General features: G+C 44.6%; 1 protein-coding gene across 2 annotated transcripts; it reads right to left on the minus strand.

Moving 5' to 3' along the window:
* Positions 1-1,195: 1,195 nt before the first annotated feature.
* Positions 1,196-27,624, minus strand: prkd2 (protein kinase D2). Of its 2 annotated transcripts, XM_040181379.2 has the most exons (19): positions 26,584-27,567; positions 10,990-11,128; positions 10,642-10,773; positions 10,320-10,519; positions 9,664-9,847; positions 9,511-9,582; positions 9,324-9,341; positions 9,001-9,160; positions 8,802-8,913; positions 7,979-8,056; positions 7,576-7,894; positions 7,307-7,359; positions 7,139-7,211; positions 6,718-6,824; positions 5,248-5,409; positions 4,950-5,048; positions 4,501-4,768; positions 3,838-3,923; positions 1,196-2,818 (listed from the first exon to the last, which is right to left on the minus strand). In XM_040181379.2, the coding sequence occupies exons 1-19, from the start codon at positions 26,899-26,901 to the stop codon at positions 2,603-2,605; spliced, it is 2,796 nt and encodes a 931-aa protein (XP_040037313.2). In that variant the 5' UTR covers positions 26,902-27,567; the 3' UTR covers positions 1,196-2,602. The 2 variants fall into 2 exon arrangements, with proteins under 2 accessions (XP_040037313.2, XP_040037324.2); XM_040181390.2 differs by lacking the exon at positions 9,324-9,341 and having other exon boundaries at positions 26,584-27,624.
* Between the last annotated feature and the right edge of the window lie 56 nt (positions 27,625-27,680).

Raw genomic sequence — 27,680 nt, forward strand, 5'->3', positions numbered from 1 at the left:
CAGGCCAGTAACATTCGCTCAAAACTACAGGGCTTTTAAATGAACATGCTAATAAACATACCTTGTAAACTGTTTTTGAACATTTAGTCACAGTAAATGACTGGAGTTCAGTCTGGGTTCAGAGTTCAGAGACTGGGGGGCATTGGAATTGGGCCTGTACCTTTTTTGTGCTTTGAAATCAAATGAAATATTTACTTTGGCTAAACATGGTCGTCCGTATGGGAATCCCTGGGCTGAGGACAGATACCAGAGGGAAGTATCCAATTGTATTTGACAAAGACAAACATGTTGCGGTTTACTGTGTTTTTATGGGATTTGTTGAGAATACCAGGGACACAATATACTTTAACAGTATGTCCGTTTTAACTATGCGTCAGTTGACATCCACATCTGATGTGTTGAGCTATTGTTCATTGGAGATTTCTTATGTCCGAGCAAACGTTGTTTGGACATGTGATAGAAATGCTGCCATCAATGGTGGAAATCCAAATATTAACACTGACGCTATTCACGAAACCTGTTGTGATTGCAGCTCAGGCCAGTTTCATTTAAGAAGCACCTTTTTATTGCTTTAGATCTCCATCAGCGAAACTCAAGTTTCTCCAATTATCTACGTTAAGCCTTTGTGTGGCTAGAATTAGCTACATACTTGTTGGCACTGGTCACTCGGAGGTTTGGATGCCTTTTGCTTACTAAATGGAGGCTTTGCGCTGCCACTTGCCGGCGCAAAGCTCGGGAAGGTGTAGATGACGGGCATGTAATAAACCTGCGCACACTTGAGGATAAAAAGAATAAAGGCGCCGGACAGAGACAAAGTGTTTTGTTTGTCCTTTGTTTGGCAGTGATGGTGAAGTGCAGGAGGAAATAAGTCTGTATTTTTTTTCCACCAGAGACGCTGGCTGAAGTGTGCTCGTCACATAATGGAAAACAATTCCCTCCCTTCGCCTCTGTAGCCACAGGCTCCTTGAGTGCCACTCAGTCTGTGGAGTGCAATAAGCGTTTAAAAAAAGAAGCAAAAAAAATCAATTTGCGTTGCTCTTGGACGGAGATGAGTGAAGTTTGTGTGTACTCGACTGCAAACATTAAACCGTCCAATACTAAATTCCATGTTGCAGTCTTGGAAATTAGTACGTTTAAACTAAATTATAAAATCACATCTGAAATGATCTGCTCTTCTTCAGAAAGGGACACAATGTCAGACTAGCATTGTATTTTATTTCTGAATAAGATGTTTTCTTGTCCTTCTTTCTTAAACATATTGCTGAATTATAATCACACATCCATGACAGCTTCTTTTTCCTAGACGACAGTTAAGGACGGATGAATACATAAACATCCTAGACAAAAAAAACAAAACAGTTTTGTATTATGTTACAAAGGCGAGGATTATCTTGAATATCTTGTTATACAGTCTACTCACATTTGACTAGATAAGCTACAGGTTACACATGGGCATAAAAGACTACAGTACGTTTTCAATTGTATATAGATAATGCAGACATGCAACATACTACCAACACTCTACAAAATCTAGTTTAGTAATCCAGGTTTATGCACATCTGCTCTTTACAACAGTAAAAAAGCATCCTACCTGCTCAGGTGTAAAAATGTTTCCTTCATTGGCAGTATTTGAATCTTTTGTACACGCAAATCGGAGGACATATTATTCAACATTTAAATACACAGTTGTTCGGCGCGAGCGGGCCACTCAGGTAAAGGACGGCTCCACGCCGAGTTCATTTAAAACCGCAACGCCGTGTTCAATCAGCCACGTTTTTTCTAAAAGTCTGTTATTGTTCACAACCCGTGGTAATTACCGGAAGATTAGCTGACACAAGATCAATATCTTCAGTTTTCACCGCAGGACATTCAATTATGGGGATGCAATTGTGAATTCATATGGGTTTGACTTAATGCCTGCACATTAGTGATCACCAGCACGGAAGTCTTTTGTCACCGGAAAGAGATTGAAACCTTTTTTTACTGACATTAAATAGACTTTAATTCCTGTCAGTCCAATTAAATGACACCAGAACCAAATGGTACTTCTCTTTTAATGGGAAGCAGTTTCATTTTGAATATTTCTTTGAAGATTCTTCTTTTTATAAAAACACCTCAATGCAATGCACACACCCACGCCACTAGTTTAATGCCTGCAGTGAAGGAACATTTCCTGCTTCAATTAGTTTCAAGCATCTCACACTTGGAGGAAAAGAACATGCTGCTTGTCCTTTTTCTGAGATATTGTGATTCCAAGTTTGACTCTAATGTCATCTGTAAAAACTCCACGGGTCGGCCGCACAGAGGATGTGAAATACAAACGAGGAGTCATAAAAATGTCCAACAATTCAAAAGGTACTAGGGACAACCAATAACAGCACAGGCAAATAAAGTTCTTGCCTGAAGAGATGCATTGGATTCCTTGCTGTAAAATTGCTAGTGCTGCCAAACAGATCTTTTACTGGGAAAGTCTTCAACGCTAGACACTATTTTTTATTAAGACCATCAAACTTGTCTCTCCAAGTCCACCTCCCCTGTCCGCCCGCCCCCTACTTCTTTCTTCCTAAATACGCTGGAGTCCTCCGTCTGTCTCTCTCTCTCGTCAGAGGATGCTGACTCTTTCAGTGAGGCCTTGCACATCTGCATCCGCTTCATCGTCGGAGGCGGGGGCCGGGGGCGGGGGGACGAGGTGAGCGGGGTAGGGCAGAGTGTGCTGACAGGCAAACATCTGCCAGCGGCTGTCATCGCTCTCGTGGGTGAGGTAACGCCCGCCGAGTTTGGTCTCCAGCTCCCGCAGATCCAACCACGTCTGGTAGTCCTGAGACATGAGAGACGGAAATGAATGCAGATGACATTTCAGATTTAGATTAGGTTTAATGGCCTTTCTGGGGTTTTTATAGCACATCGTTGAGGGACCACTGTGCGTCTGCATCTGTGTGTGTGTGTGTGTGTGTGTGTGTGTGTAAGAAGTTGAATGACTTTGGTGCTGGTCTGACTGCATCTGGGAAACCAATACGAGACCCTTTCATCCGACTTGGGGCAGCACTGACATTAAAGTTTTATTAATTCATGGAACGTTCTTGCTATCAAACGACACAGTGCACTGGTTCGAACAAAGAGAGAAGTTAACCTGCAGACATTTAAGACCTGGGGCCCGTTTCTCGTACGTGGTTCAAGTCGATGAAACGTCTTATTAGCCAGCTCAAATTAACCTGACGATTGAGGTCCTGCTATCTCGGTTCCTCAAAAGGCCGAGCCGCTCTCAAACAATCTTGTTAATTCGAGCCAGACGTCAGTCATCAGGATGATTTTGCCTACGTGTCCTACTTCAAAAAAGGGGGAAGCGTCGATCACCAATACCATGATGGACAGAGGACGTCACATGTGTGCAGACTGTAAAGTCCTCGATCAATAATTGTCTCAACTCAGTAGTAAGCAGTAACTAGGTAGTAAGTACATTTTTAAAAAGCCCAAGGAGCATCTAATTCATACGAATGAATAGTTATCAGGATATATGTACTGTATGTGTATCATGGGCATGTGTATATACACATGTATCTGTAGATGACCATATACTGTAGAACTAGGAGTTTTATTGTGCATGTGCGAATCGGTGTATGGGTGGATCAGTATGAATTATTCAGAAATCAGAAATTTCATCAATTAAAGCAGTGAAACATGGAACATCCAGAAGTTTCTTAAGTGCCAAATAAACCAACAGAACTTTTGGAAGGGGTTTGAGTGAGGGGGGTTGGGATGAAAGTGTCCGAGAGACTCAACCGTGTGTTAAACAACATGTATGTTTGTGCTTGCATAAGAGTAGTTTATACATGCTACCTGTAAGTACACGTGGCTGAGACTCTTGTCCACACTGTAGCGTTTCCTCATCTTAACTTGCAGCAGGTTGTTGATTAAGTCGGTTGCTGGAAAGACAAACGCACACGGTCTATGAGGGTCAGACGAGTAGTTACAGGAAAAAAAAATTTGCTGCTATGGAACTTCATCTGACTGATCTTATCTCTTATTATTAGTTTTGGGGCAAATAAAATGCCATGAAGAGGTAATAATAATAATATCGAGGATCCCCCAGTTTCTGCAGTAAGTGTGTTAGTGCTGATTAGAGCTTCATTACAATTTCATTAGTGAAGTACAAACGTGTACAAACAATTTATAAAGGATTATGTGACTGATAGAGTCAGAGATGTTTTTTTTTTGGGGGGGGGGGGGGGGGGTAATTTGTGGTACTGTTGAACCAATTAAAAAATACAGCATTGAGATGTTTGTGTTATTTAGCCTGCCCCCATTGAAATGAATGGGGTGAACAAAATAAAATAAACACCTCTCAGTTTACCTCAACACATTTAAACAGCACCATAAACTACAACCTCAAAAAATGATCATGAACATAACCTTCATGAAGAACGACTCTCTTTGTATTAGAATGAATAAAGCTGCATCCAAGTGTTGACTAAATCTCCCCTGCTGCCCCTCACTGTTTACCATCGGGGGAGATCTGTTTCCAGGGGTTGGGAGGGTACATGAAGGCCGCGTTGTGGATCTGGTCATTGATTTCTTCGTCCTCATTAAAGGGGAACGTCCCGCTCAGGCTGACATACATAATCACGCCCACCGACCACATGTCCAGCGAGCGGTTGTAGCCCTGGTTCAGCAGAACCTCCGGGGCCAAGTAGGCCGGAGTTCCCACCACGGATCGCCGGAAAGACTTTTCGCCGATAATGCGAGCAAAACCAAAGTCGCACAACTTCACCTGGGTGGAGTGAACCGAAAAAGGAGAAGTGGTGAAATGAGAGAAGTCTGGCCCGAAAGCAGAATGTGGATATGAGTGTTTAAGCGATTCACAGCAAGTGCTCTGAATTACTCGTCTAAGAGTGTGAAATGCACAGTTGGGAGTGAGTTTCCACGTGTGTGAGGTGTGTGCTCGTGTATACCTGTGGGAAGGGATCAGCAGAGGCCAGCAGCACATTTTCGGGTTTCAGATCACAGTGAACGATGTTCTTAAAGTGTAGATGTCTCAGAGCTGCAAGAATCTGTGCGTGCAGCAACACAAAGCGGATGTTAAAGTAACGACAAAGCCAAATACCCAGTAAAAACCACAGTGGTGGGGGAGTAACAAGTGGCAGACGGAACAGCAACACTTTTTTATTCCATTGCAGACATTGAACGTCAGTGATGAACGTCATTTGTTGACGCACAGTACAGTACTTCGTGGCAGAGGCGCGTACACACCTGCGTGATGAGGAACTTAGTGAGCCTCTCGGGCAATCGGCCTTTCTCACTGGAGAGGATCATCTCCAGCATGTCCCCGTGCAGCTTCTCCATCACCACAAACACCTTCTCTGGCGTCTCAAACATACATTCCAGGTTCACAATGCCCAGGTGACGTAAACTCTGAGAGGGAGAGAGACCAGAACGAGCGGTGAAAAAACACAGTGAGAAAAAAAAAGTAGACCACATAAATGGGAACTTGTAGCACAGAAGGGAGAAGTGAAATTGGGTCTTTACATAGAAATGCTTCAAAGATGCTATGAAAATATCTACAGAAGGCCCATTTACACATATCCGAGGGGGCGTCATTCAGCAGATGTATCTCACTCTAAAGCGTATGAATGTGGCTCTTCAGTCTGTCATGCCAAGAGAGTAACGGCCTTTAAGTGCCGGCAAACAGGCAGAATAATGCACATCATATCTGCTTCCATCTGCTGGTGTAAACTGTACATTTAACTCTAATTTATTGAAAGTGATTAAATTTCTTTTTCCAAATGATTACACAAACAATAGTTTGACCACAAATACAGATCCACTCCTTTTATGAATTGCTACCCTTTTTCAAACCTTGTGGCATTAAGTAGTTAAGTAAACAACGTATTATATATCTTTTCTTTTCTAAAAAGTGAACTAAATAATCACTCTGTTTTAAGTAGAACATATAAACGTAAAAAGCATCCACAAAATAAATGGTACAAATTACTGAACAACCTCAAAAGAATTTTAACAATGATGTTATATAACAATGATTCATCAGTAGAAACACTACCTGCATCTTTAGAAGGCGGCGCTGAGATATCTGACATTTTCAGTCTGACCTTTAGAGACAGAAATATGGCTAATGTTTCCCACAACTTATTGTCTCAGTGCTTCAGGACTATAATCTCATAAACTCCACTGAATGTGGGGACTTCCATTCCTTTTAAAAATGGCACATCTGAAGGCAATTTCCATTGTGCTCGTAGTTTCCCACTGTGGCTTATTTACCGGTTTGTATTGTCAGAGCTCTCTGTGTTTGGTCCCCTTCTATTCAGGGAAATAAGTCTTCAGAGGTTTTAGGACTCCCCGTTATAAACAAGTGATGTTCCTCTCAAGTAGAGTAGCACATCTGCGTGAGTGGAGTAACACATCTGTGTTGATATGTCTGTGAGGATTAGTCCATTCGGTTGTTGACTAGATGTCTCAGTGATGACTCATGTGAAACCTACCATGTGCTCCTTCCCCTGACAAGCTTCACAGATCCTGCATTGTGGTTCTTTCTCAGGCGGACCGCCTGCCCTCTGTACAACCGCTTGACCGTCTTTGCGCAGAGAAGAAATTCTCTAAACTTTCCTTTTCTCGAGTTTCTTGACCTCAGTATTATAGGACTCACTCTGTACTATTGAATAGTATGTGGAGTACGTTTAATACCCGTTTACAGCCGGTGTTTACCTGCAGTATGGCCACCTCGTTCCTCAGCTGGCTCTCCTGCTTGGTGGGAAAGCGAAGCTTGTCAATGACTTTGACAGCCACATCCCTGCCTGACTTCCTGTGCTTCCCTGGAGGAGAAACAAATGATTAAATTAAAGATGTGGTTGTGAACTGAAAATCACATACATGCTTGGTTCATTAAGAGACTACAATCCACATTTAATAACACTGATTTGACATTGTCAAACTCAGAGGGGGTGAAATCAGAGTTCCCCTTTACAGACCCATACTCACTTACACATCAGCACAGTATGTGGTTCATTTCCTCTACTGCACTTTAACCTATACATGTAAATACAAAATCTAGAACAGAAAACAGAATCTAGATTGCTCTAGATCAAGAGCAATCTAGAACTCAATCAGTGGACATCGATGTACATACCTCCATACACTACTCCAAATTGTCCAGATCCAAGCACTTCATCAGCAAAGATCTGGTACACTGTTCCAATGTCCTTCAGGAAAGCAAAAACATTTCACACATTCATAATAATGTACAATTAATTAAAAGATTGGAAGGAATTTTCTAAAAACGTACAAAGAGTCATACCACGTTTTCTTGGATTTGACTGTTGGACACGGATATGCTGATAGAAGCTTGTCCTGAAAATACAAGGCAGGTGATATTTTAGTTGATATAAGTCAAGTACTTTTGATGGCACAGGGCCTTCATCAAGGTGTTCTTGAACAAGAGTCTGATAAAGACCAGACTCTTCCAGTTTGTCGACTCCAGTTGGCGAGTCGCCCGCCCGCCATTTGGTCAGCTGTTTGTTGGGATTACCCGGCTGGCTCTGGACACGGCAACAGCGCACAACTTACTGTGAGTTGTGTTGCCCTCAGCTGGTGGAGCGTCCTGAAAGATGACTGGCATGAGAGCCTGGCGAACGACGCTCTCCCAAGCCTTGGCCACCTCGCGCCCGATGCCGCTGTTGGGCGCTACTTGGCTCGGGGAGGGAGGGTTTGGAGGGAGGGTCTGGGGGTTGCTAGAGGACAGAATGGGGAGGGCGTTGGGGTCTTCCCCTACAAAGTAGCACATGGTGCCAGTGATGAGCTCAAAGCAGTGAGGATTTGTTCCCGTGGGCACGAGAGTGAAGTTGCCAGCGGGACGCACCTCCAGGATCTCGGAGAGAGGGATCTCCTGCAAGAAGACGGAGCAGTGAGGTTGCACACTTGGAACGAATAGCTTAAGACCCCATTCTTTCATGGAGTAAACTATATTTACCTTGTAGTATTTGTTGGTGGTGTTGTTCTGGAAAAGGATGATGCACTTACAGTCCAGACGCCAAAAGTGCCTCTTTCTCTGTTGGGGGTTGGAGTAGGGCAGAATGGGGTGAGGGAAACGCAGGTGAGGCCGGACATTGAGGGATGAGATGGAGAAAGCACAGAGGTTGGGGAACGGGGCACAGAACGGGACGACGTTCAAGGATCAATGCGAATGCTTCCCAAGTTCGGAGAGTGAAGAGTGGCCAGATGTGAATGAGCAGGAGCACAAGCTGCAAGATGGACGGAGGAAACAAAGAGAAAGAGAAAGGAGGCAAAAATGAGAGAAAGTAGAGGAGGGTGTTAGTAAAGACAGAAAAGAAAATCAAGCAAGCAGAAGACTAGAGAGGCAGCAAGGTTTCCTTGAGGTCAAATTTAGAGAATACATCAGGTGAAAGAAAAGGCGCAAATAGGCTTTTAGGATTAATTCCCCAGACATCAGCTGAGTGCTCTTACGCTTTCAGAGAGACTCTGTATCATCATCAATCAATTCTCTCTTCCATACAAAGACACAGACACACACACGCTCACGTATACACACAAATACAAAAAGAAAAAGAAAGTAATATAGTGCCTAACGTCAAATGATCAAGGACATAAACTGTTGAGCGAGAAGCTGGTGAATAAAGAAAATTGACTGATAGCGAGAAGGTCCTTCAGCGAGTGGAAAGAAAACAAAAGAAACTTTCTGCAGTGAATCTTAGATTAGAACCTGTACGTTCAGCCACTAGAACAAGGACAAGGACCCTGCTCTGGTGAACCAGGGTTATGCGTAATCTGTTTACCAGGGTGTCCTTGTTGCTGTAGTGAACCATCCATCCTTCCTTGATAGCCGTACTGGATCGACGGGTTGTCTGTCTCACCGACTGCACCACCCTCATCAGAGGGATGTAAACACTGGAAGAAGAAAGACAACACTCACTGGGTTAAATCCAGGTTTTAGTCTCCGTGTGTACTGATATTTTGGAATTTCTTTAGATCTACCTTTGGTCTCCGCTGGCTCCGTCCTGGTTGTTGTCGGGAGAAAAGGACCCGGGGATGCTGCAGGCCTCATCGGAGTCGTCTATTGACGACTTGTCTGAGGCGTCATACTCACTGCTGTAGTCCATGGGCACCTCGGGGTCCGCACTGGGACTCAACATGTCTGGGACAAAAAGAAGAAGAGAGACGGCTTGAGTGTGACTTGACTCAAAAGTGACCCTTAGTTTAACATGCTGTGGAACAATATTACCACTTGCTAGCACTAAGGCCTCTATTAGAAGACTACAGCTGCACATGCATCAATACAGAGTACCGGGGATACTTACCGCAGCTACTTCTGTTTTCTGAGAAGATAAACACATTAGTGCCAGTGAGTTTCAGCCTGATAATGTATGGTAAAAGTAACCTAGTTATACCAAATGGAAACACTCATCGAATTAAATACTGATACTAATCAAATGGGGGAAGGTCATAAAGTAATTTCAATGGTGATATATTTGTGTATTTGCTCACCTCCAATGGTCTCCCCGAGGCAGTCGTTAGGAACCTTGTACACACAGCGTTTATGGCAGTTAAACTTGCAGTCTGAGAGCAATAAAACACATTGTTATTAGATTACATATATTACTATTAGATTCAGATCACGCTCTCTTGGTCGGTCCTCACCTTTGCACTGTAGGCCCTGCCTGAACAGCCCTCGGAGAAGCCTCTTGCAATACTGACACACCGTCGGCCGCGTGTACGAGTGGACAGCGAACGTGTGCGGCACCTTGACTTTGCTCATCAGGATCTTGTCTAAATGAACTGGTCGGCCCGTGTAGAAGCGCCGGGCATCACTCGGCGTCCGTGGCTAGTAAAGGAAAGTAACAAAGATCGGCCATTTCATTTTGTGTGTAAAAAAACAACTTGTAAGGACACAAAATATCTACTTTGGCAACAAGAAGAAAATTTATTAAAAATAAAAAAAAGTCTGTCCAGACTTTGTTGGCTCCTTGAAGGCAGCAGAAAGAGGTTAATAACACAACGTTAACATTTCAAATACTTGCCTTTCTCTGCTTTAATTAGAATTAGATTAATAGGAACCCTACACAATGAATGAATTTTTTTCCCTCTTGATTTATGTAATCAGTTTAAGTGTTAGAATTCAAGTGGGATGCAGTCATGCAGGCAGTTTTTGTTAGATTTTGAAGGGCTTTAACACCATTATTAGAACAAAGTTCAAAGGGAATAGAAATGAGTTAAAGTAGCTTTACCGATATGACAACAACATAACCAAAGCAAACCTGCTGGATGTGGTTATTCTACCATTAATCTACCCGCACCATTTGTGTGTGTGAGCGGATGAGGCCGGCGTCCTCGGCGCAGCTGGAGGCCGTCCCCAAGCTGTACACCGACTCGGTGGTGGAGAGACGCAGGGACTGGCTGCTGCTCAGGGAGGTCGTGGACAGACGCCGCTTGCGAGCTCCGCTGCAGTTGTTTGGGATGCTGAATGCGCAGCGCTTGTGGTAGTTAAGTCCACAGCCTGCAGGGGGCGACATGGACCACCGGAGAAAAGGGGGGAGGATACCCGGTGAGTTGGTTTCCTCGGGGAGAAAAGCTTCGGGCCCGCGATCGTTTCCCATTTCGTCCCTGTGCATTACTCACCGTCACACTTGAGCCCCTGTCTGACCAGCCCAAACAGCATCTCTCCACAGTGGTCACAGAAGGCTGGGGCCCGGTACGAGTGCACGTTGAGGGCATGCGGCCGAATCTGGAAATCTTCAAACGTGGCTGCCGCTAAAACAAAAAGAGAAAAACGGGAGCACCGCGTGAGGGGAGCACGAGCGCTGGAAAACTAATCAAAGTAGTGGTTCTCACCCGAAGGAAACTGTAAGATAACCGCGGTAGCAAAGTACAAAGATACAAACTGATTTCAAGAGGTGTGATGCAAAAGCATGAGCGGTAATAAAAGGGAGATAACAGAGAAGAGGAGAGAGGGAGCTGTTGACTGACCAGAGAGCACCACCTCCACTAGGTCTCCCTCCTGAATATCACTGGCCCCGTTAACCAGCTGCAGGATGTTGTTGGTGGTCGTGTCATGCTTAAAGAGCAAAATCTTGTCGTAGATGCCATAGAAGCCACACTCGGGAAACTGGAGAAAAGAAAGTAAAAAAAGGGACAGGCAGACTATTAGTTATTAGATATTAAAATTAGATTTTCAATTTCATTTTTTAATCAATGACATCAATATTTGACTATTCATATTTTCTTAAAGAACGTACTGTACATTGGCCGAGTATATCAAAGAACTTAAAATCAAATAAATAGCATGGAAAGTTGATTTAACATCATTTTCACAACACTCCATACAAACATATTCAAAGAAAGCTGTTGTTCATACAGAAGTATATGAAGAAACCCCACGTTTCTAATACTTCTTTACAAATGAGTTGTCATGGTTGCTTGGTATATTTTTATGAAAAAAAATACACACAAATGATACACAAGTACTACTAGCTGAATTCCACAAATCAAGCAACTTTAATGTGGAAAGAAAGACAAAGGAGAAACTCAATCCCATCTTCATATCAGATGAGAACACACACACACACACACACACACACACACACACACACACACACACACACACACACACACACACACACACACACACACACACACACACACACACACACACACACACACACACACACACACACACACACACACACACACACACACACACACACACACACACACACACACACACACACACACTGGTGAGACTGTCAGTCAGAAGTCAGCGGAGAGAGGGAGGCGGCCATTGGGAAACCCGGCCCTCCTGAATACTTAATGCGGTCTGGTTTACTTCAGTGGCCACACCACACAGGACACCGCCGCTACATACAACATGCACGCACACGTGCACGCTCACACACAAAGGGAAAACAGAGAGAAGGCAAGAGACATGCGCAGAGCTTTAAAATTGGGTCTTTTAGGACGTCACACTGAAGGAGAAAGCGCATGAAGCACACGCAATCATCCCATTCTCGCTTGCTGTCATTTTCTCCCCCCAGAGGTGAATTCTTCATCCGGCCACACGTCAAACAACTCACAGGAAGGGCAATGCACACACACCTCATCCCCACTTACCAAGAGACACACCCTCCTCACAAACAGCATCACACACCCTCTCTTCTCAGTTTCCCCAACCGCCACTCCACATGTGAAATCCAGGCCCGACTTGTACAGCTGCCAAGCTACACAGAGTCAACCACGCCCCGGCAGCGGGCCGCCGCCGACCTCACAGTTTTTGTTTTTTTTTACCCCAAAAATCCTCTTGACTCTTAACCTGTCAAACAAATATTACAATCACAGCATGAATCACAGACACGGGGTCCGGCCGAAAAAACAAAAGAAAACAACCAATATAATTACAAGGAGTTATTATACAAAACAGCAGCGCTGAGGGAAAACAAATCAACGCGGGGCAAGTATTTAAATAGTACCTGTTTGCTTAACAGTCCTATTATGCAAAATTGACCCAGCGGGAAAAAAAATGCAGTCTTATATCGGTTTGTAAGTCACGCCTAAACTTTGAAGTACCGAGCTCAGCTCAGAGAAGAGTGATGACTCAATGATGACACATGCGTAAGCAGCGAATCGAGTTGCCCGACATACCAACTACTCTGGAGAAAGAAAAAACCTGGAGTACAGTCAACCGTTAATAGGAACTATTTCTTTGAAAGTATTTGCAGTGACGACAATTGAGCGAGGCCTGTAGATTATCAGGAGTGACACAGAGTCTGTGAAGGCTGCTGTTTTGCAATGTTTTTTAATTCCAATGATCTGCTCTGTACTGGTTGATAGCCAGATAAAACAAAAACACCTCCAGATACCACAAGGGGTAAAAGAGAAAACAGGCTCTTTTTTTGATCCTTTAATGTGTCTGGCTTTGAGTCAACTGGACACACACACACACACACACACACACACACACACACACACACACACACACACACACACACACACACACACACACACACACACACACACACACACACACACACACACACACACACACACACACACACACACACACACACACACACACACACACAACTTTACCAAGACTTTAAAACCCACAAGTTCTCTGACAGGAGTGGAATGAGCAACTACTGCACGGATAAACCCCACAAATAAGACCGACCGCTGCCACTTCTAAATCACGAAACCCCCACAGATCCCAGATCAGAGGAGACTCCCCGCCCAAACCCACAGACAACACAGCCTGAAGCCCACACTATCACCTCACGTCTTTCCCCAGCAGCTCCAGGAACAAAGCGAGTCACATAATCTGGCCTCCTTTGGTCCAGAACATACACCACGTTCCGACCGCAAGGAGCCAAGTCTTCACCAACCCAACTCGCCGAAGCCGCGGCCTCCTCAGCGAAAGAAGGACAATTTTCTGCCGTGCCGCCCCAGGTCCTCAGTGAAAGCACAGGGTGGAAAGAGCACAAAAAGTTGCACAATACTTGTGTTTGTATATCAACGTGATGAAAAGGGACATATTTCTGCCTTGTAATTACATCATCAGCTATGCGTGTGCAGGTGTGTGGGTGTTTGTGCGTTTGAGTGGCGGGGGCGGGGGTGGGGTCGAGGTACCGTGCACAGTCTGCAGACAAAGAGCGGACTGTATTGTCATTCATGCTGCGGTATAATGCGGTGTGCTTTGCCTGGAGACAGGCCTTCGTCTCCAGCCGGGTTCTTTCGGGGTTGCCAGGGATCAGGTTGCCCTGCGTTGCCGCCACTATTTCTGCAGCTCTTCAGGCCAATGAAGCCATTATGAGAGAGATGAATTATGGACAAGGTTTTCTTTACCCAAACCCCTCCCTCGTTTCATCCCATCGCTCTTAATATCCTCCTCAATGTCTCGCCCCATAAGCTTTTTTTTCTTGGCTGTCCATCTGAGATATCAGGTGTCATTCTTCTATTTTTTAACAATATACATGAGCCATTTTAAAAAACAAAATATAAAAAAGGGGGAGGTTTAAAGAAAGTTTTACAAACATAGTCTTCAAAAGTGTTCTGCCTGTGACACGATGGAATTATTTTCTGTGGATAAAAACTGAGCAAAGTACATTTGAAATCTTTGCAGCACAAGCAGCACTGATTTAATATATATATATGTATATATTACACTGGGTTAACAGCAGCTTGTCTAAAAGTTCAAAAGTGGGATGATAAAAGGAAAGACACACGTGCACATTGCATTTCTCATCCCATCACCCTAAACAAGTGCTGAAAAACTGTAATTTGTCCTTCCTGTGGTGTCCGTGTGCTATTGCAACCATCATTAAAAAGTCAAACATTTGTCAAGATTACTCACTCGGTCATTATCAAAAACACACAAAGGGATCTAAAATATGACAAAACAAGTGATATCGCTCTGTGTGTACAGTACACACTACAAATAACAATAAATAAAAGGCATGATGTCATGGAACAAGGCTATTGTGAGGGCAATTTGAGCTACTGGGCATTGTTTTTTTTTAGACACACATGATGCTACAGCCGCAGAGCTCTGGGAGATGAACGGATGCTGATCGAGGATTTGATCTCAATAATAATCAAGACATCCCAGCAAAGGAACAGCAGCATGCGCGCGCACACACACACACACACACACACACACACACACACACACACACACAAAGACACACCTCAGCCACATGTCCGCGCTTCCTCACACGAGCACTTACAACATTGTTGTGGAGTTTACCCTTGAATCTTGAGAGCTTACGAAACGACCGCAGCTTCTAAATATAGATCCTCTTTATATAAAGACGCTGCACATGTGAAGAACTCAAAGACTTGAATGTCCTGCTGAGGAAGCCGCTTGTTTCTGCTTTTCAATCCTCGCCATCACTTCCCCTCCAGAGCTCAGCATGGGCCACCTTTAACCACCAAGTAGCACGAAACACGGACGCATGAAACACACACCTGTTTCAGCGTCATTTACAGAAGCTTTGCTGCAGTTTATAGAAAAGCAGCAAGTGTAGGTTGTTAATCAGCAAAGCAGATATCAAGCCTGTTTTTTTGTTCAATGACTGAATGATGAAAATATTCGTAAGTTTACTTGTAGTGAGGATGCAAAATGGCTCAAATAAAAATGACTAACAGCATGTAAGGTCTTGAATCAACTGCTATGTTGATTGAATTCTGTATCAGCACCACAATGAACAAATAGTTTTCACTTACTTATACACTAAGTAAGTGCAGTGCTGTAGATTAGTTCTTCTTACCTCCTCCGCACAGATTGCGGCTGCGACCGTGACAACGTGGTGTATCAGCATGGTAAATATACAGCAGTTACCACAGTGACGGTAAACGAGAATGCAGTATCACACTATATTTATTAAGGATATTTCAGCGTTTAAACGCCATCTAATTAGTTCATTGAGAATTCCCACAACATGGTCAGTATGGAATTGCATATAAAGAACAAAAGTTATCACACAAAAGGTGAAATAGTGCCTCCGACAACAGAAACGAAGGCATATTTTATTTTATTTTATTACGTTTTGGTCACTGTGTTTTTGCAAAGTGTGGATCAACTGGTGGACTGAGATGATACGGAACGAACGGAGACGGATTTGTGTTTAAACGTTGCACAATGTTACAGGAAGGCCGCAGTTCTGCAGAATCCAGGATGCCAGAGTCCAGCAATAAAAGCACGGGATAAACAACCGAGAATCCACACGGATAAAACAAGAAACGTGCTGCGTGTGACAACTTCGGCTCTGTAAACAGCGCAACCTCGACATCCATTCACGGTCATAGGCCGCCGATGTGTTTCTGCAACAGAAACGTGTTCTTACGACAGGAACCTCATGCAGCCAACTTTATAGTCGAGAGGAAACATGCTGCATCCTTTCAAACAACAGACATTGTTTAAACACCCACGTCTTACCGCGCAGCAAATCACGCCGGCTCCCGCTTGCGACGTGACGCCCGTGCATCCTTCTCCTTTGGACATAAACCCTGATTGTTGGACAATAACAAGTAGAGAGAGAGGGGCGGGGGGGTTATCAAGTCAGGCACGGGACTCTGAGAGAACCGCCCTACGTTTCTGAAAGCGATGAGGTGTTTGACGAGGGCTTGGGGTGGCACGAGGCGCGTAAAGACGTCACCGGTCTGACCTCATTAGCTCCTGGCAACAAAGAATTTTTCCTTTTGTGCCGACGGTGTCAGCGATGGAACAAAGGTGATGTTGCCCCGGCGTTCTATTTTTAGGCCCTAGTGAGGTCACACACACACTCACACCATTGAAGAGATGGAGCGAATGACGAGAATCCCGGGCCCCCGCCTGCTCGCCCCCCTCCTTCATTCATCAGTAGAGTTCGTGCTTATTTTGGCTTCCAGGGAGCAAATAAAAGAGCGCGAGCTGTTGTCTCAATAACGCCACACATGAAATCACAGCAGTGAATCACGGGTCGGTTACCCGGAGGACGAGGAATTACGGTGACGTCAGCCAAATGCGAAGCGAGAAAACACCACGAGGATGTTTGAACACAGAAAGCGTGCACATGAGTGAAAAGCAGCGCGACGTGTTTTACCGATGTCACTCAACAGAACGTATTCCCCAACTCGATAGTTTGGATTGTTTTACTTTGTGAGGAGAACTTGCACAACACAAAGTCCGCGGTGGAGATGGGCCCTTAGGTCACTAAGCTTTGTGACGCCCACTCATAGGGAAAAAGAAAAAAAAGAGAACGAAAATGCCTATTTGACTACATGCGCCAAGAGGTGCAAAGCTATTTAAGAGCTTGTGAAGAACAATATAGTTTATCAGATGGAATAATACATTGCAGGAGACATTAAAAGCTCCACACAAAGGCCTCTTTCTTTCTGGACTCTACAGGTTTCCTGTTGAGATTTGTTACTGGGGAAGAACAAAGTTTACTATTGTAACCCTGCAGGTCCAAACGCACAGGCGACATTCCATAAAACGGGCCTTTTTAAACCTGTCGGCCTGACATGGCCGGGTGGGGGGCGTTGGACTGGGAAGATGTCAGCCAAATGCCCAGCACACCTAAACTGTTGGCAGCTGCAGCTGGAGTATTTTATCGGCTGGGTGAGTTGGAACAAAAAGGACACAGGAGGGACTGTTTAAAAAGAGCAAACCGCAGGGACAACCATCGGCTGCACAATGCCATTCTCCTTGTTTGTGTTGGAAGACGATAGGAATTGGGCGTTTGGGCCTGTGTGGCTTTCAGACGTCTGCCAGTCTGCATGGTAAAGGCCCAATGACTTACGCCACACACACACACACGCACGCACACACACACACGCAAAATTGGTGGGTGTTTAAAGGCGTAAAGTTTCCCTCAAGTTCTTGTTGATGAGCACAACTACTGTGCCGCAGTGTATTGTATGCGTTGCCTTTATGTTTTCCCCTGACTCATGCGTTGTTTCTCTGCGTATGCTTACGCGTGTGTGTGCGTATGCGCAGCTACATAATCAGGTTTAAATTCCTGACCTGCTAGATTCTACATAGCAGAGATATCCGTGTAAACCTGTGAGACCGGAGGGGGAAATGTAAATCCGGGTCTCGCCCACGAAAATAAGCACAAGGTGATCTTTTTAGAAAAAGAAATTTACCCGGACGAACATGGCTGAATAACCTCAAAGCGCAACAGCAACAACGTCAATGTGCATGAAGAAACTGAATCCGGCATAAATCACAAACATATTTGGACTAATGTTATTATAATATTATTCCAACAGCAAGCGCATGACCCGAAGACAGGAAAGTTCAATACACATGCACATTGAAATGCACACTATATTAAAACAAACACTTGGCCAAGTTGACATTTTCCTACCAGAGTACCGCAAAGAACATTTTAACCCAGAATGAAAAAAAAAAGAAAAAAAAAAGAAAAACAAAAAGCCAAAACAAACGGCGAGTTGGGGGAAAATCCACAATTTTTTATCGTACACAAAAAAAGTACAGAGCAAGTTGATGGAGTTCAGAGTCAGTGACGGCAAAAAGAACATAAATTAGGCATACAGTTGATTGAAATGGATATGGTTCACAATAAGGCGGACATATAGAGTGAGTGTGTTATTGTGTGTGTGTGTGGCTATCAGAGTTTCAAGCAGGAGCAGAAGGACAAAAAGTCATTCTGCTCCAAGCATCAGGGAGGAAACGGAGGTAACATGAGAGGCATGAGCGAGCATAAGAGGGGTCTGAGGATAAAGGAGACATGCACCTTTGTTGGTAGAAGCTCCCCTCTTTCCTTGGCTCACTTAGAGCAGGTAAGCCAGTATGAAACTTGGATTCAATCCTCTCTATGCAATGAACGAGAACATTAGTCTACAGAAAAGGATTGAGAGAGACATGCAGCAGAGACGGCTGGCCGGAGGCCTGCTATGACAGGCCAGAAAGATCCCCACTTCAGGAAAATACTTTCAAACTAATACTACCATGCAGGATTTGAATTGTATAAAAGCCAATGAGCTAAAAAAGAAAAATCCAAACCACATTTCCGTGATATACATCACAGGAACAGTGAAGAAGTCACAATAGATGAATTGTTTGTTGATTGAGCAACCAAGCAACATCACTGTAGTTAATGCCTCCTTTATCTTAACATTTGTGTTTTTTAGAGTGTAACTTCTCAGTGCACATAATCATGCACAATAAACGTGAACTGAAGCAAAGAAACCCACTTTAAGAACATATTGTATCATAAACTGGTATAATCGAATACCATGCATTGCATTTCATCATTAAAAGCACGCCTTTACCTTCGTGCAGGCGCCGTGCAGAAAGAAGGAAGTGGCATGAGTAGGTTTCTTGTTTGGAGGGTGCTATGCATGTGGATGGCTAAATGAGACCTGGATTATACTGCAAGATTTTTGTAGGTGTGTAAATGGATGTTTTGATATGGTTTTGCTGTTGATGAACCTGACCTCCATTTACTCCAATTCAGCAGCAATATACTCCATTATGGATCCTGAGATCGCCATGCATGAAAACTAAAGTTTACTACAGGAATTGAAACACGGGAGTTTTTCAAACTTACAAGTGGTCATTTTAGTACGTTTTTCGTTCAATAATGTCACCACAGCACTAGTAGAAATGATTGATTGTTTGGAATGATTTTGAAATGAGGACGGAGGTGCGGCCCATATGACTGCTTACGAATGGAAATGGAACACCAACCACAATAATGAAATTACATCAATTTAGGATGACCATCATAAATAAACAGCGTTGACATTTCCTGCGGTAAATGTTAGACTGTATCTGAATATATTACTCAACTAATATGATCTCTGATACAAATGTAAAATCAACCTAGAGTTCCATGGAGAAAACTTAAAACAAAATACGCTGCAAGGGTTTGACACACAAACCCTTGCAGCTACATGTTGAGGGCCACAACAGGCACATTACTGCACTGTGAGTCACCCCCTTTTTCTTTGTGCCCGTTGCCCTCCTCTCCCCCTCTTTGGCCTCCCTCTCTCCCAATGTGTTGCACGGCTTCAAATCCTAATTAAAAGAAATAGGGGGGAGAATACAATGAACTCGAATCATAAGACAAACCGTTGGTTACGTTACTAAGAAGCCGAGCTGCTTCTTTATTTTTTAGTCCTTTTAAACATCCAGCAAACTGTTGCTGGTTTCTCCAATGTTAACTGCCCCCCGAGTTATGAGCACCGCAATCTGGGAAATACACTCGAGCACTTGCTAGCGCAGAGTTGAGAGTGTTGATTTATGATCTTTTAGGAGGTGCCGCTAGACGGATTTTATCATTACCGGACAGAGCAAGGCTGGATGCTCAGTTAACAGACAAACAACATGAGAGCGGCAGCAAAGTTCTCATCCAAATTTTGGCAAAAAAGAAAAACTGCACGTTCCAAAATCTCTTAACTATTGCTGCAGTGATGAGAGTGTATGCCATGTTTGAATGGTTAATATCCACCAGCATACAGATGTAGACAAACTAATTTCCAGTGGCTTCTGCCAGTTTTTAATATTGATGTTGTGTGTTCATCAACTGATGTGAGACTGTGGTTTTGCCCATTTCTCCTGAGTTAACATGCACCTCACCATGTGTTTGGCCAACACACACACACACACAAAACATGGACCAGTGCCCCTGACTAACCCAACCCACCCTTAACCCTCACACTGAGTCCATTGTCCGCAGCTTTACCAAGAACTCCTTCTCACACAGAAATTTCACACACACCTGACGTTACAGCAGCGAAAGCTTTCCTGCGCTGCAGCTGTAAAATATCTTCCTCTGCTTCAGTATTTGTCTCACTTGAAATTATAGTCTTTTCTAATTATCTACAACAACTTTTAGTTTCACTTAACGACGATGAACCAGTCACACACACACAAGATCGTCCTCACTAACTTCAGTCTCTCGCTCTATGTAATGAAGTGTGTGTGTGTGTTCTCTCCCTAAGTGGTACAAACTCTCCACATGCCCCCAAATGCTGCTCAGCTCCGCAGCTTCGAATTGGATTACGGCACAAAATCGTTTTTACCGATGCTAATCGCCAGATTAGTATCATAAGGTCTCTTTAGCTCAGAGCAAGAGGAATGCAGGGCAGAAAGAGAGGATAGGCCCAGAAAAACATGAATAACAAATTATCTTAAAAAGGGAAAAATTCCACTTTATTACAGGCCTCAGTTTACTGGTTTGGGCCGTTATTTCTTGAAACCGTTGGGATCTGAGAAAACGCCATCATCAACGTTAATAGTATAATTAAACGCTGCGCAGTCAGTAGTCTATATAATGGAATTAGGAACAGAAGGACATCGTTCAGACTGTCAAAATAAATGGTATACGCTGTCCACAGCTGCAGCTGATACTGTAGGAACATCTTATCTTGCGGTTTATTGAATCCTATTTAGTACGGTGGAATGAGATTTTGTATGTCACGAGACGTCGTATGCCAAATGCAGTGGGGCCAAAGCACAAGCGTGCGCGCACAACCCTCTACGCAGCAGAACTGTGAGCGACAGGATCAAAGATCAAGCTGCCACGTTATGAGGAAGTAGTTTGTCCCACTTGAATGCAATCTGCATGAAACAGTAAGTACTGTGCAGCTGCAGTAGGAATCCTCTTCAGCTGGCCCTGTCGGATTTTCTACCGCTGCACATGCATGAACCAAAGAGGCAAGTTAGATCAAAATAGGTCCCTTTGACGCTCAGTAGAATAGTTTAATCGTGAACAGGAAGTCCGCGTCTAAATTGGTGTTGATGAGTTTACAAAAAATACATTTCAGACAAATGCTAATTTCAACACCAGGCTCTCAGCTGCCGCTCGAGAGTCGAACCCTTCGGCTGGCCGTCCTTCGTCCCACTTTGCTGTCCCTCGCTCTTGACACAACGTCCGTAGCACTGGACTACGGCCAGCAGTGTGTGTGCTTTGAATAATCAAATGTCTCCGTGTGGACTAAGCTTCCTCTGCAGCTCCCCACAAACAATTTGGAGACACCCGGCACGGTCGCTCATGCAAATCTGTTCCGCTACCATGCAAATATTCGCAAAGAGCGAGACACACACACACACACACACACACACATGCACGCAGGGAGGGGAGGGTTATCTCTAAGCAGAACTGATACCTGCTGCTGTGGGATTACCCTTTTGAAAATAAACAGTATTTCCTTTACAGCAGTACCGGTTAGACAAAGCCCGTGTAAGAGGTTTGGAGCGGTGGGCTACGGCCGCAGCGTGCGGTCATGGCCGTGTGATCTTCACTTAATCATCATGCGACGTGCGGTTCGATAAAGGCCTCTAGTTTGTCTTTTCACTTGCATGTCCACCTGCCAGTGTGCTGCTAATTGTCTGGCATTTATTCACTGACCAACAAAAGGTTTGGGTTGATAGGCAGACAGTGTTTGCTTAGATTGATACAGTGGCTAAATGTTTATTGCAAGATGCATCTCACACCAAATGAACGCTGTGTCCTCAGCTACAGAACTGTGGGATTTTCATGTAAACTATTTCACCTCATCTGCAACATGGAGGCCTTCTCTGTAGTTACTTTACAATGTGTGTGTGTGTGTGTCGGGTGCATAGAATACGTGCGCTAAAGAGTGAGGTAAACAGGAGGCGGTGTGTGTGATCCCATTCCCAGGGCCAAAGTGCTTCTCAAGGGAGGGAGGTAAAGAAAGGGACCCTTCCAAAACGGAGGTGGAAACAATGGCCAGAGCAAGAGCCGTTCAGCAACAACGGTGTGTTTAGTCACGGGTATTTCTTTGTGCTTTTAATTCACATTCTAACGAAAAGGTTAAAGTTTCTTGTCATTAGATGTAGAAATAAACAAAACCTCGTGTGGCGGTTGAATGGCAAATGTTGATGATGATTTGATCAGCGGTGTCACAGAGAAATCAAGTCATGTGACCCCAGCAAACAGTGACTAAGACCAAGCAGGTTCTCACATGCTTACTGACACATATATTGAAACACACCCAGTGGCGCCAACTCAAATAAACACGCTTCGCTTTGACGACAAAATAAAAAACACGTTAAGCGCCGAAGGAGCAGAAAACGCCACACGCCGTGTGGCAATCTAGGTGAAGGACGGGATACCAAGACAGACGGGACCAACGAGCGTGTTGGCTTCACTGTAGTAGCTCCCTGTGTAGTTCGGGTTGGAAGGCGTGGCTCAACCTGCCACCAATGTCTAATATTCAACATGATCATTTGTAGTGATCGTTGTAGCTGAGGGCGAGCGCAGGAATCATGACTCATCGCTTCGTAGACGCTACGCGTCTTCCAAACCTGTGTCGTCCTGTCTGGTACGGCCGCGCAAGTGTGGATTTGGAAATATTTCAGGGGGATCGGTAGGTGGAAGAGTACAAAGAAAGGAAAGTGGGCGGCAGGAGGTGGGATGCGACGAGGAAGAGGACACAAGAGAGTGAGAGGAAGTTGATAAGGTAGGAGGAAGGAACCGGAGAGGATAAGCGGATGAAATAAAGCTCCTAGAGGAAGAGGAAGTAGCAACATGAGGGAGAGTAAGAGGTGGTTCTCCTAAAGACAGAAGATGTCAGTAGCCTTTTATCCCAAGAAACAAAGAAAAGAGAAATATTGGATCTTTTAGCTCTCATGATTTAGTATTTATTCCAGCATTACTCAAACTGGAAAATAAATAATAAAAATAAGCCAGAGTATTTGTACCCACAGAAATGTACGTCCCATTTGTAAGTGATAGAAAAACAACACATTTGATGGGGGGAAAAAGAAGGTACAATGACGAAAGGAAAAACAAGGGCGTCGGTAAGGCCTGCCCAACAAAAAGGAGCAAATACATCAGAACGGCACCATGGTTGGATGGAGACAGACCTCTGGTTTCCAGGCCACACTATTACTTCTTGTTCCATCTGGAGGAGAAGGGGGTTGGGGCAGCTGCAAGTCGGCCCGGCTAAATGGGATTCTGGCTCGCACCATTGCAACGTACGCAGCCAAGCAGCGCTTTAGAAAAGGCGTGGGAAGTGTGGATAATGCGAAAAAAAAAGGTGTTCTTTTTCAGTGTGCGCCTGAGCGATCGGGCCAAGTGCTCAGTTCGGGGGACTAACAAGAGCCGTTGGACGGCCACCGACTCTGGGCGAGTGACGGAGAAGTGAGCGGAAAAACGTGTCAACGGAGCACAAGGAGGGAGCCTGTGAATAAACACAACCGGTGACTCACCCTGCCGGGGACGGGAGGGGTGTGGGGGTACCGAAAAGCCCTCAATACCCCACTAAGTACACCAGCGGAGGCATTCATGTGCGCACACACCCACACAGAGCGACTCATGGCTCACACATTTAGTTCGGCAGACCAGGACAAGCTGCCCGTTGTCCAAATCTCCCACGTCAGGCTGCAGGTCCTAGCAGGGCAGGAATTCTGGGTCCAAGGGGGATTTGGGGGATTGCCGGGTGTACGTATATGTCCGTATGGCCGCTCTAACCGGGCTTGAGAAAGATCAGCTCAGGGAATGAATGTACTTTTTCAGATTCCTTTTTTTTTGTCTCGTTTCACTTTAATTTAAAAAAAAAAAACTAAATAGTGAACACTCAAAAGATAAGGACCAAAATATTCTCTGGAGACCCCTCGGCCAAAAGAAACACGGGAAACCACGCAGAGTGGTGCCGTTATCTTACACTGTAACTCAACCAACACAGCAGGCTACAAAGAAGTATATATATATATATATATATATATATATATATATATATATATATATATATATATTCTTTATCATCTCGTTCCAGCTCCTCGTTAAAGCCACACTATGTTGTGTTGTATTCTGTAATACTGCAACTAATACCACGGGTGTCTTGCCTCACAAATGTGGGTTGCTTAAAGCTGTTGTGGGTTCCTGTGAGTCTGGAGTATTGACTGCCTCTTTGTGGGGACAGTGGGATTCAAAGATGCTGAAAAAGGAGTAAATGAAGAAGAAGCAAACCATAAAAGAAGGCCAGTTGCTTTCTTTCTCTTGCCGACAAGCTGGAACCCAAAGTATAAAGACAGTAATCTGCAGAGGAATCAAATTTCCTTTCTCCGTCTCAAAAACACAGAAAACGTCCAGAGTCTAGATGGGTGTTACTCATGCTGCATGTCACGCTGACCTTTCCACACGCCACCATGCGTCTGCAAGCTGGTACCACCTACAAATCTATGCACACACATACAAAGGCTGCCACATGAATACCGTACCATCCCAACTTCACCATACAGGGGAAGTTCTCCAGCTGATCAATGCCATGATGTGACATTTACAAGCAGTCACAAACACCCTGTGACACCGTCTTCCTAATTGTGTTGAAGTATTCTTAAGCGGTTTTGGCACGTGGAGCGACAGGAGTTGGAGCGTTTGCAAGTGTTGTTGGGTCAGAGGTACTCGACAAGTTCCTAAATTGGCATGTTGATATTTGAAAATGTTTTACTGCATTTTTATGGGCAATCAGAACACTCCAAAACCCTGGAGAGTGAATTAAAAAGGCATCTTACTGAATGTATAAAATGATCTCTCTTGCATTACACACATGGTTTGCCAGAAGAAAAAAAACAAAACACACACACACAAAAAAGAGGAAGAAAAGACGACAAACTGTTGTTGACATGACGACGATGCTATGCAACACCTCCTACCGTGAGCTCACGGACACACGGCTGGAGCTTCAGCACAACGGCTCAATGATCTCACTAAATTCAAGTTTCCCAGAAGATTGGCGATCGAGGGGAGCTTTGCAAAGCTGCTTTACGAGGTCTGTTGAAATCTGCTAACATGAGCACCAACGGGCCTAATTGGCCAATAAAAGCACACGGGCCGCTTAATCTACCTGCGGCATGACGTCGTCTCCTCAATGCGTTTCCTCCTACGCGCGTCTATGGTGGAAATCTGCTGGTCTAGATAGTTGGGTTTGCTAAAAGCGTAAAGACCACCGTCCCCATAATACATAATTACTTCCTGTTGCAATGAGGATGTCACTCGCCCCCCGTTCTCAGTTTAATAGGAGAAAAACAACAATTGTTGGAAGTTATTGTTTTCAGATGCATTAGTGTTCTTTCTACCTACAAAACTCACATTAAAAGCCTCTTGTTTTTTTAGACCAAATATTTTCAATAATAGGCTGATGATGCAATCAATGATGAAAAATGTAATAATTTTAAAGTTAAAGTTTGCGGCTGTCAAAAGAAAGAAAAGAAAACATTGTCAAAGTAGAAGATAAAACAACGCGATGAGTGGGCACACATGCACTAAAGGAAAAGGAAAAGCCCGGCAACAAAAAGATGTTTTCTCTGGAAACACTGCCAATCGTTCAAACTGTGGGCGGTTTGAAAAGATAACGCCTGAAATACGACTATAAAATGAATATGATCAGGGATTTGTAAAAACAAAGAAATAAGTCAAAGCAAAGATGTCAAAATTGGTCTGATCATTTCTTTTGTTGAAATTCAAAATGTCTGGAGGAGAGTGCAGGAGACTTGCGGGACATTGTGGTTGTCCAATATATATTCATTCAACTTTAGAATTTAGTTTGAAGGAAAGTAAAGACATTTTTGTTTTCAAAAGGCTTTTTTAATCATGTGAAGTGCTGCAGATTTAGTCCTACATTTCAAATGAAAGTGTCTCAAACACTGAGCCCACCAAACATCGGCCCCTCGGCCGCCCTGTATTTGGCAAAACAAAAGCTTAATTGAACAGTGTGCTGGCTTCCAACTGGGGGGGGGGGGGGGGGGGTAATTGCAGTAATTAGAGCGGATCAAAAATGTGACATTTTCCAGGGTCTGTCACAGCAGTCTGTTCAAAAACACTCTCTGCTTGCCAATTTGAGCACCTCCACGTACATATGGGAATATTATGATATATTATGTATACAAAAAAGGTTTGTATTGTGAGACACTTAAAACGTTTTTTTTAAAGGAGCATGACACAAAAAGAGTAGTCCTGACTGGTCATCTGACAAACCTTTTTGAAGACACGCATGAAAGTGTGGCACAGAGTCACAGAACAAAAGCAGCTGTCCACCTGGGGAAGGTGATCACCACACACACACACACGCACACACATACACGTGTCCTACCTTGGTGTCAACAATGGAGCAGGCCATTTGTTTCACGTAGGCCAGGTCGGCACTCAGGGGCATCAGGACAGATTCTCTGGTCAGGCCGATCTGGATGATGAAGGACACCCCGGCTGGGGTCGGGGGCTGTTGGGGGACCACGGCCCCCGCGGGACCCTGCACAGGCGTCAGGTCCATCATGGGGAAAAACCCCTGAGCGGGCATGGATATGGGGGTCCCCGGCTGCATCACAGCGGAGCCCGTCGGCGAGGGGCCCCCGGGAGGAAAGAACACCTGGGCAATGGCCCCCGAGGACATACAGGGGCTCGCGTTCGCCATTCGAGAGTTGTGTTTGTTATTTGCCCAAAGCTCTTAACATGCACAAAAAAAAATACGTTTTTCAGAAAACTCCCCCACGCTCATTCAAACTGTCTCAGTGGAGGAGACAAGGGGCTCACACACGGACACAGGAGCAGTCCCGGGTCCTCTGGTGTCCCGTGTCCACCCCCAACCACTTGATAAAGGAAGAAACCCTTATCCAGGAAGTTGTGTTTTTCCTCTCTCTTCCTTTGGGTCACTTGTTTCGTGTCCTCTCTCCTTCGGACTGCTGTTATTGTTCTGGCATGACACGCACGAGCACTGTCCAGTGAGAGACTCGCGTACGCGTGCCCGCGCGCGCCTTGCCCACCTTCGGCGCGCTCGTCTCAAGAAGTAGATGCGCGGGGGAGAAAGTCCAAACTTGACTCTGAATGTCTCGGCCGTGGAAAAAACAACCCAAACAAAACCATGCCAAACTTTGTTGTGCCTCTTGTCCGGGCTGCGTTACAAAATGGCCTCCTTAAACAGGAAACTGTAAGAATGGAGGCGAGCAAGAGACCGCACTCCTTTTACGAGTGTTGCCCTGTTTCAGTTTCAGCCCCACTTCAGTCTTCTTTTTTTGCGTGAAAAGAGTGCGAGAGCCGCCTGAGGGAACCTCCCTCTCCTCCTCCTCCCGCTCTCTCATATGCGGTCTTGCCACAGCTCGGGAGGAAATAAAATGATTGACGGGGCCCGGGGCCAATGGGCTCTCAGAGAGTCCCGCCCTCTCGCTCCTTGGCTCCTCCCTCCTCCACTTCCGT

Source organism: Gasterosteus aculeatus, chromosome 1 (genome assembly GCF_964276395.1).
Source record: "Gasterosteus aculeatus chromosome 1, fGasAcu3.hap1.1, whole genome shotgun sequence".
Lineage (NCBI taxonomy): Eukaryota > Metazoa > Chordata > Actinopteri > Perciformes > Gasterosteidae > Gasterosteus > Gasterosteus aculeatus.

Excerpts from the sequence above, each read along its gene's own strand:
- prkd2 (XM_040181379.2), bottom strand. The coding sequence starts at position 26,901 with ATGGCGAACGCGAGCCCCTGTATGTCCTCGGGGGCCATTGCCCAGGTG. Across the intron at positions 9,583-9,663 it reads GCAGGGCCTACAGTGCAAAG|ACTGCAAGTTTAACTGCCAT; the intron begins GTGAGGACCGAC and ends TATTGCTCTCAG. Across the intron at positions 7,360-7,575 it reads TGAGGGCAACACAACTCACA|GACAAGCTTCTATCAGCATA; the intron begins GTAAGTTGTGCG and ends TTGTATTTTCAG.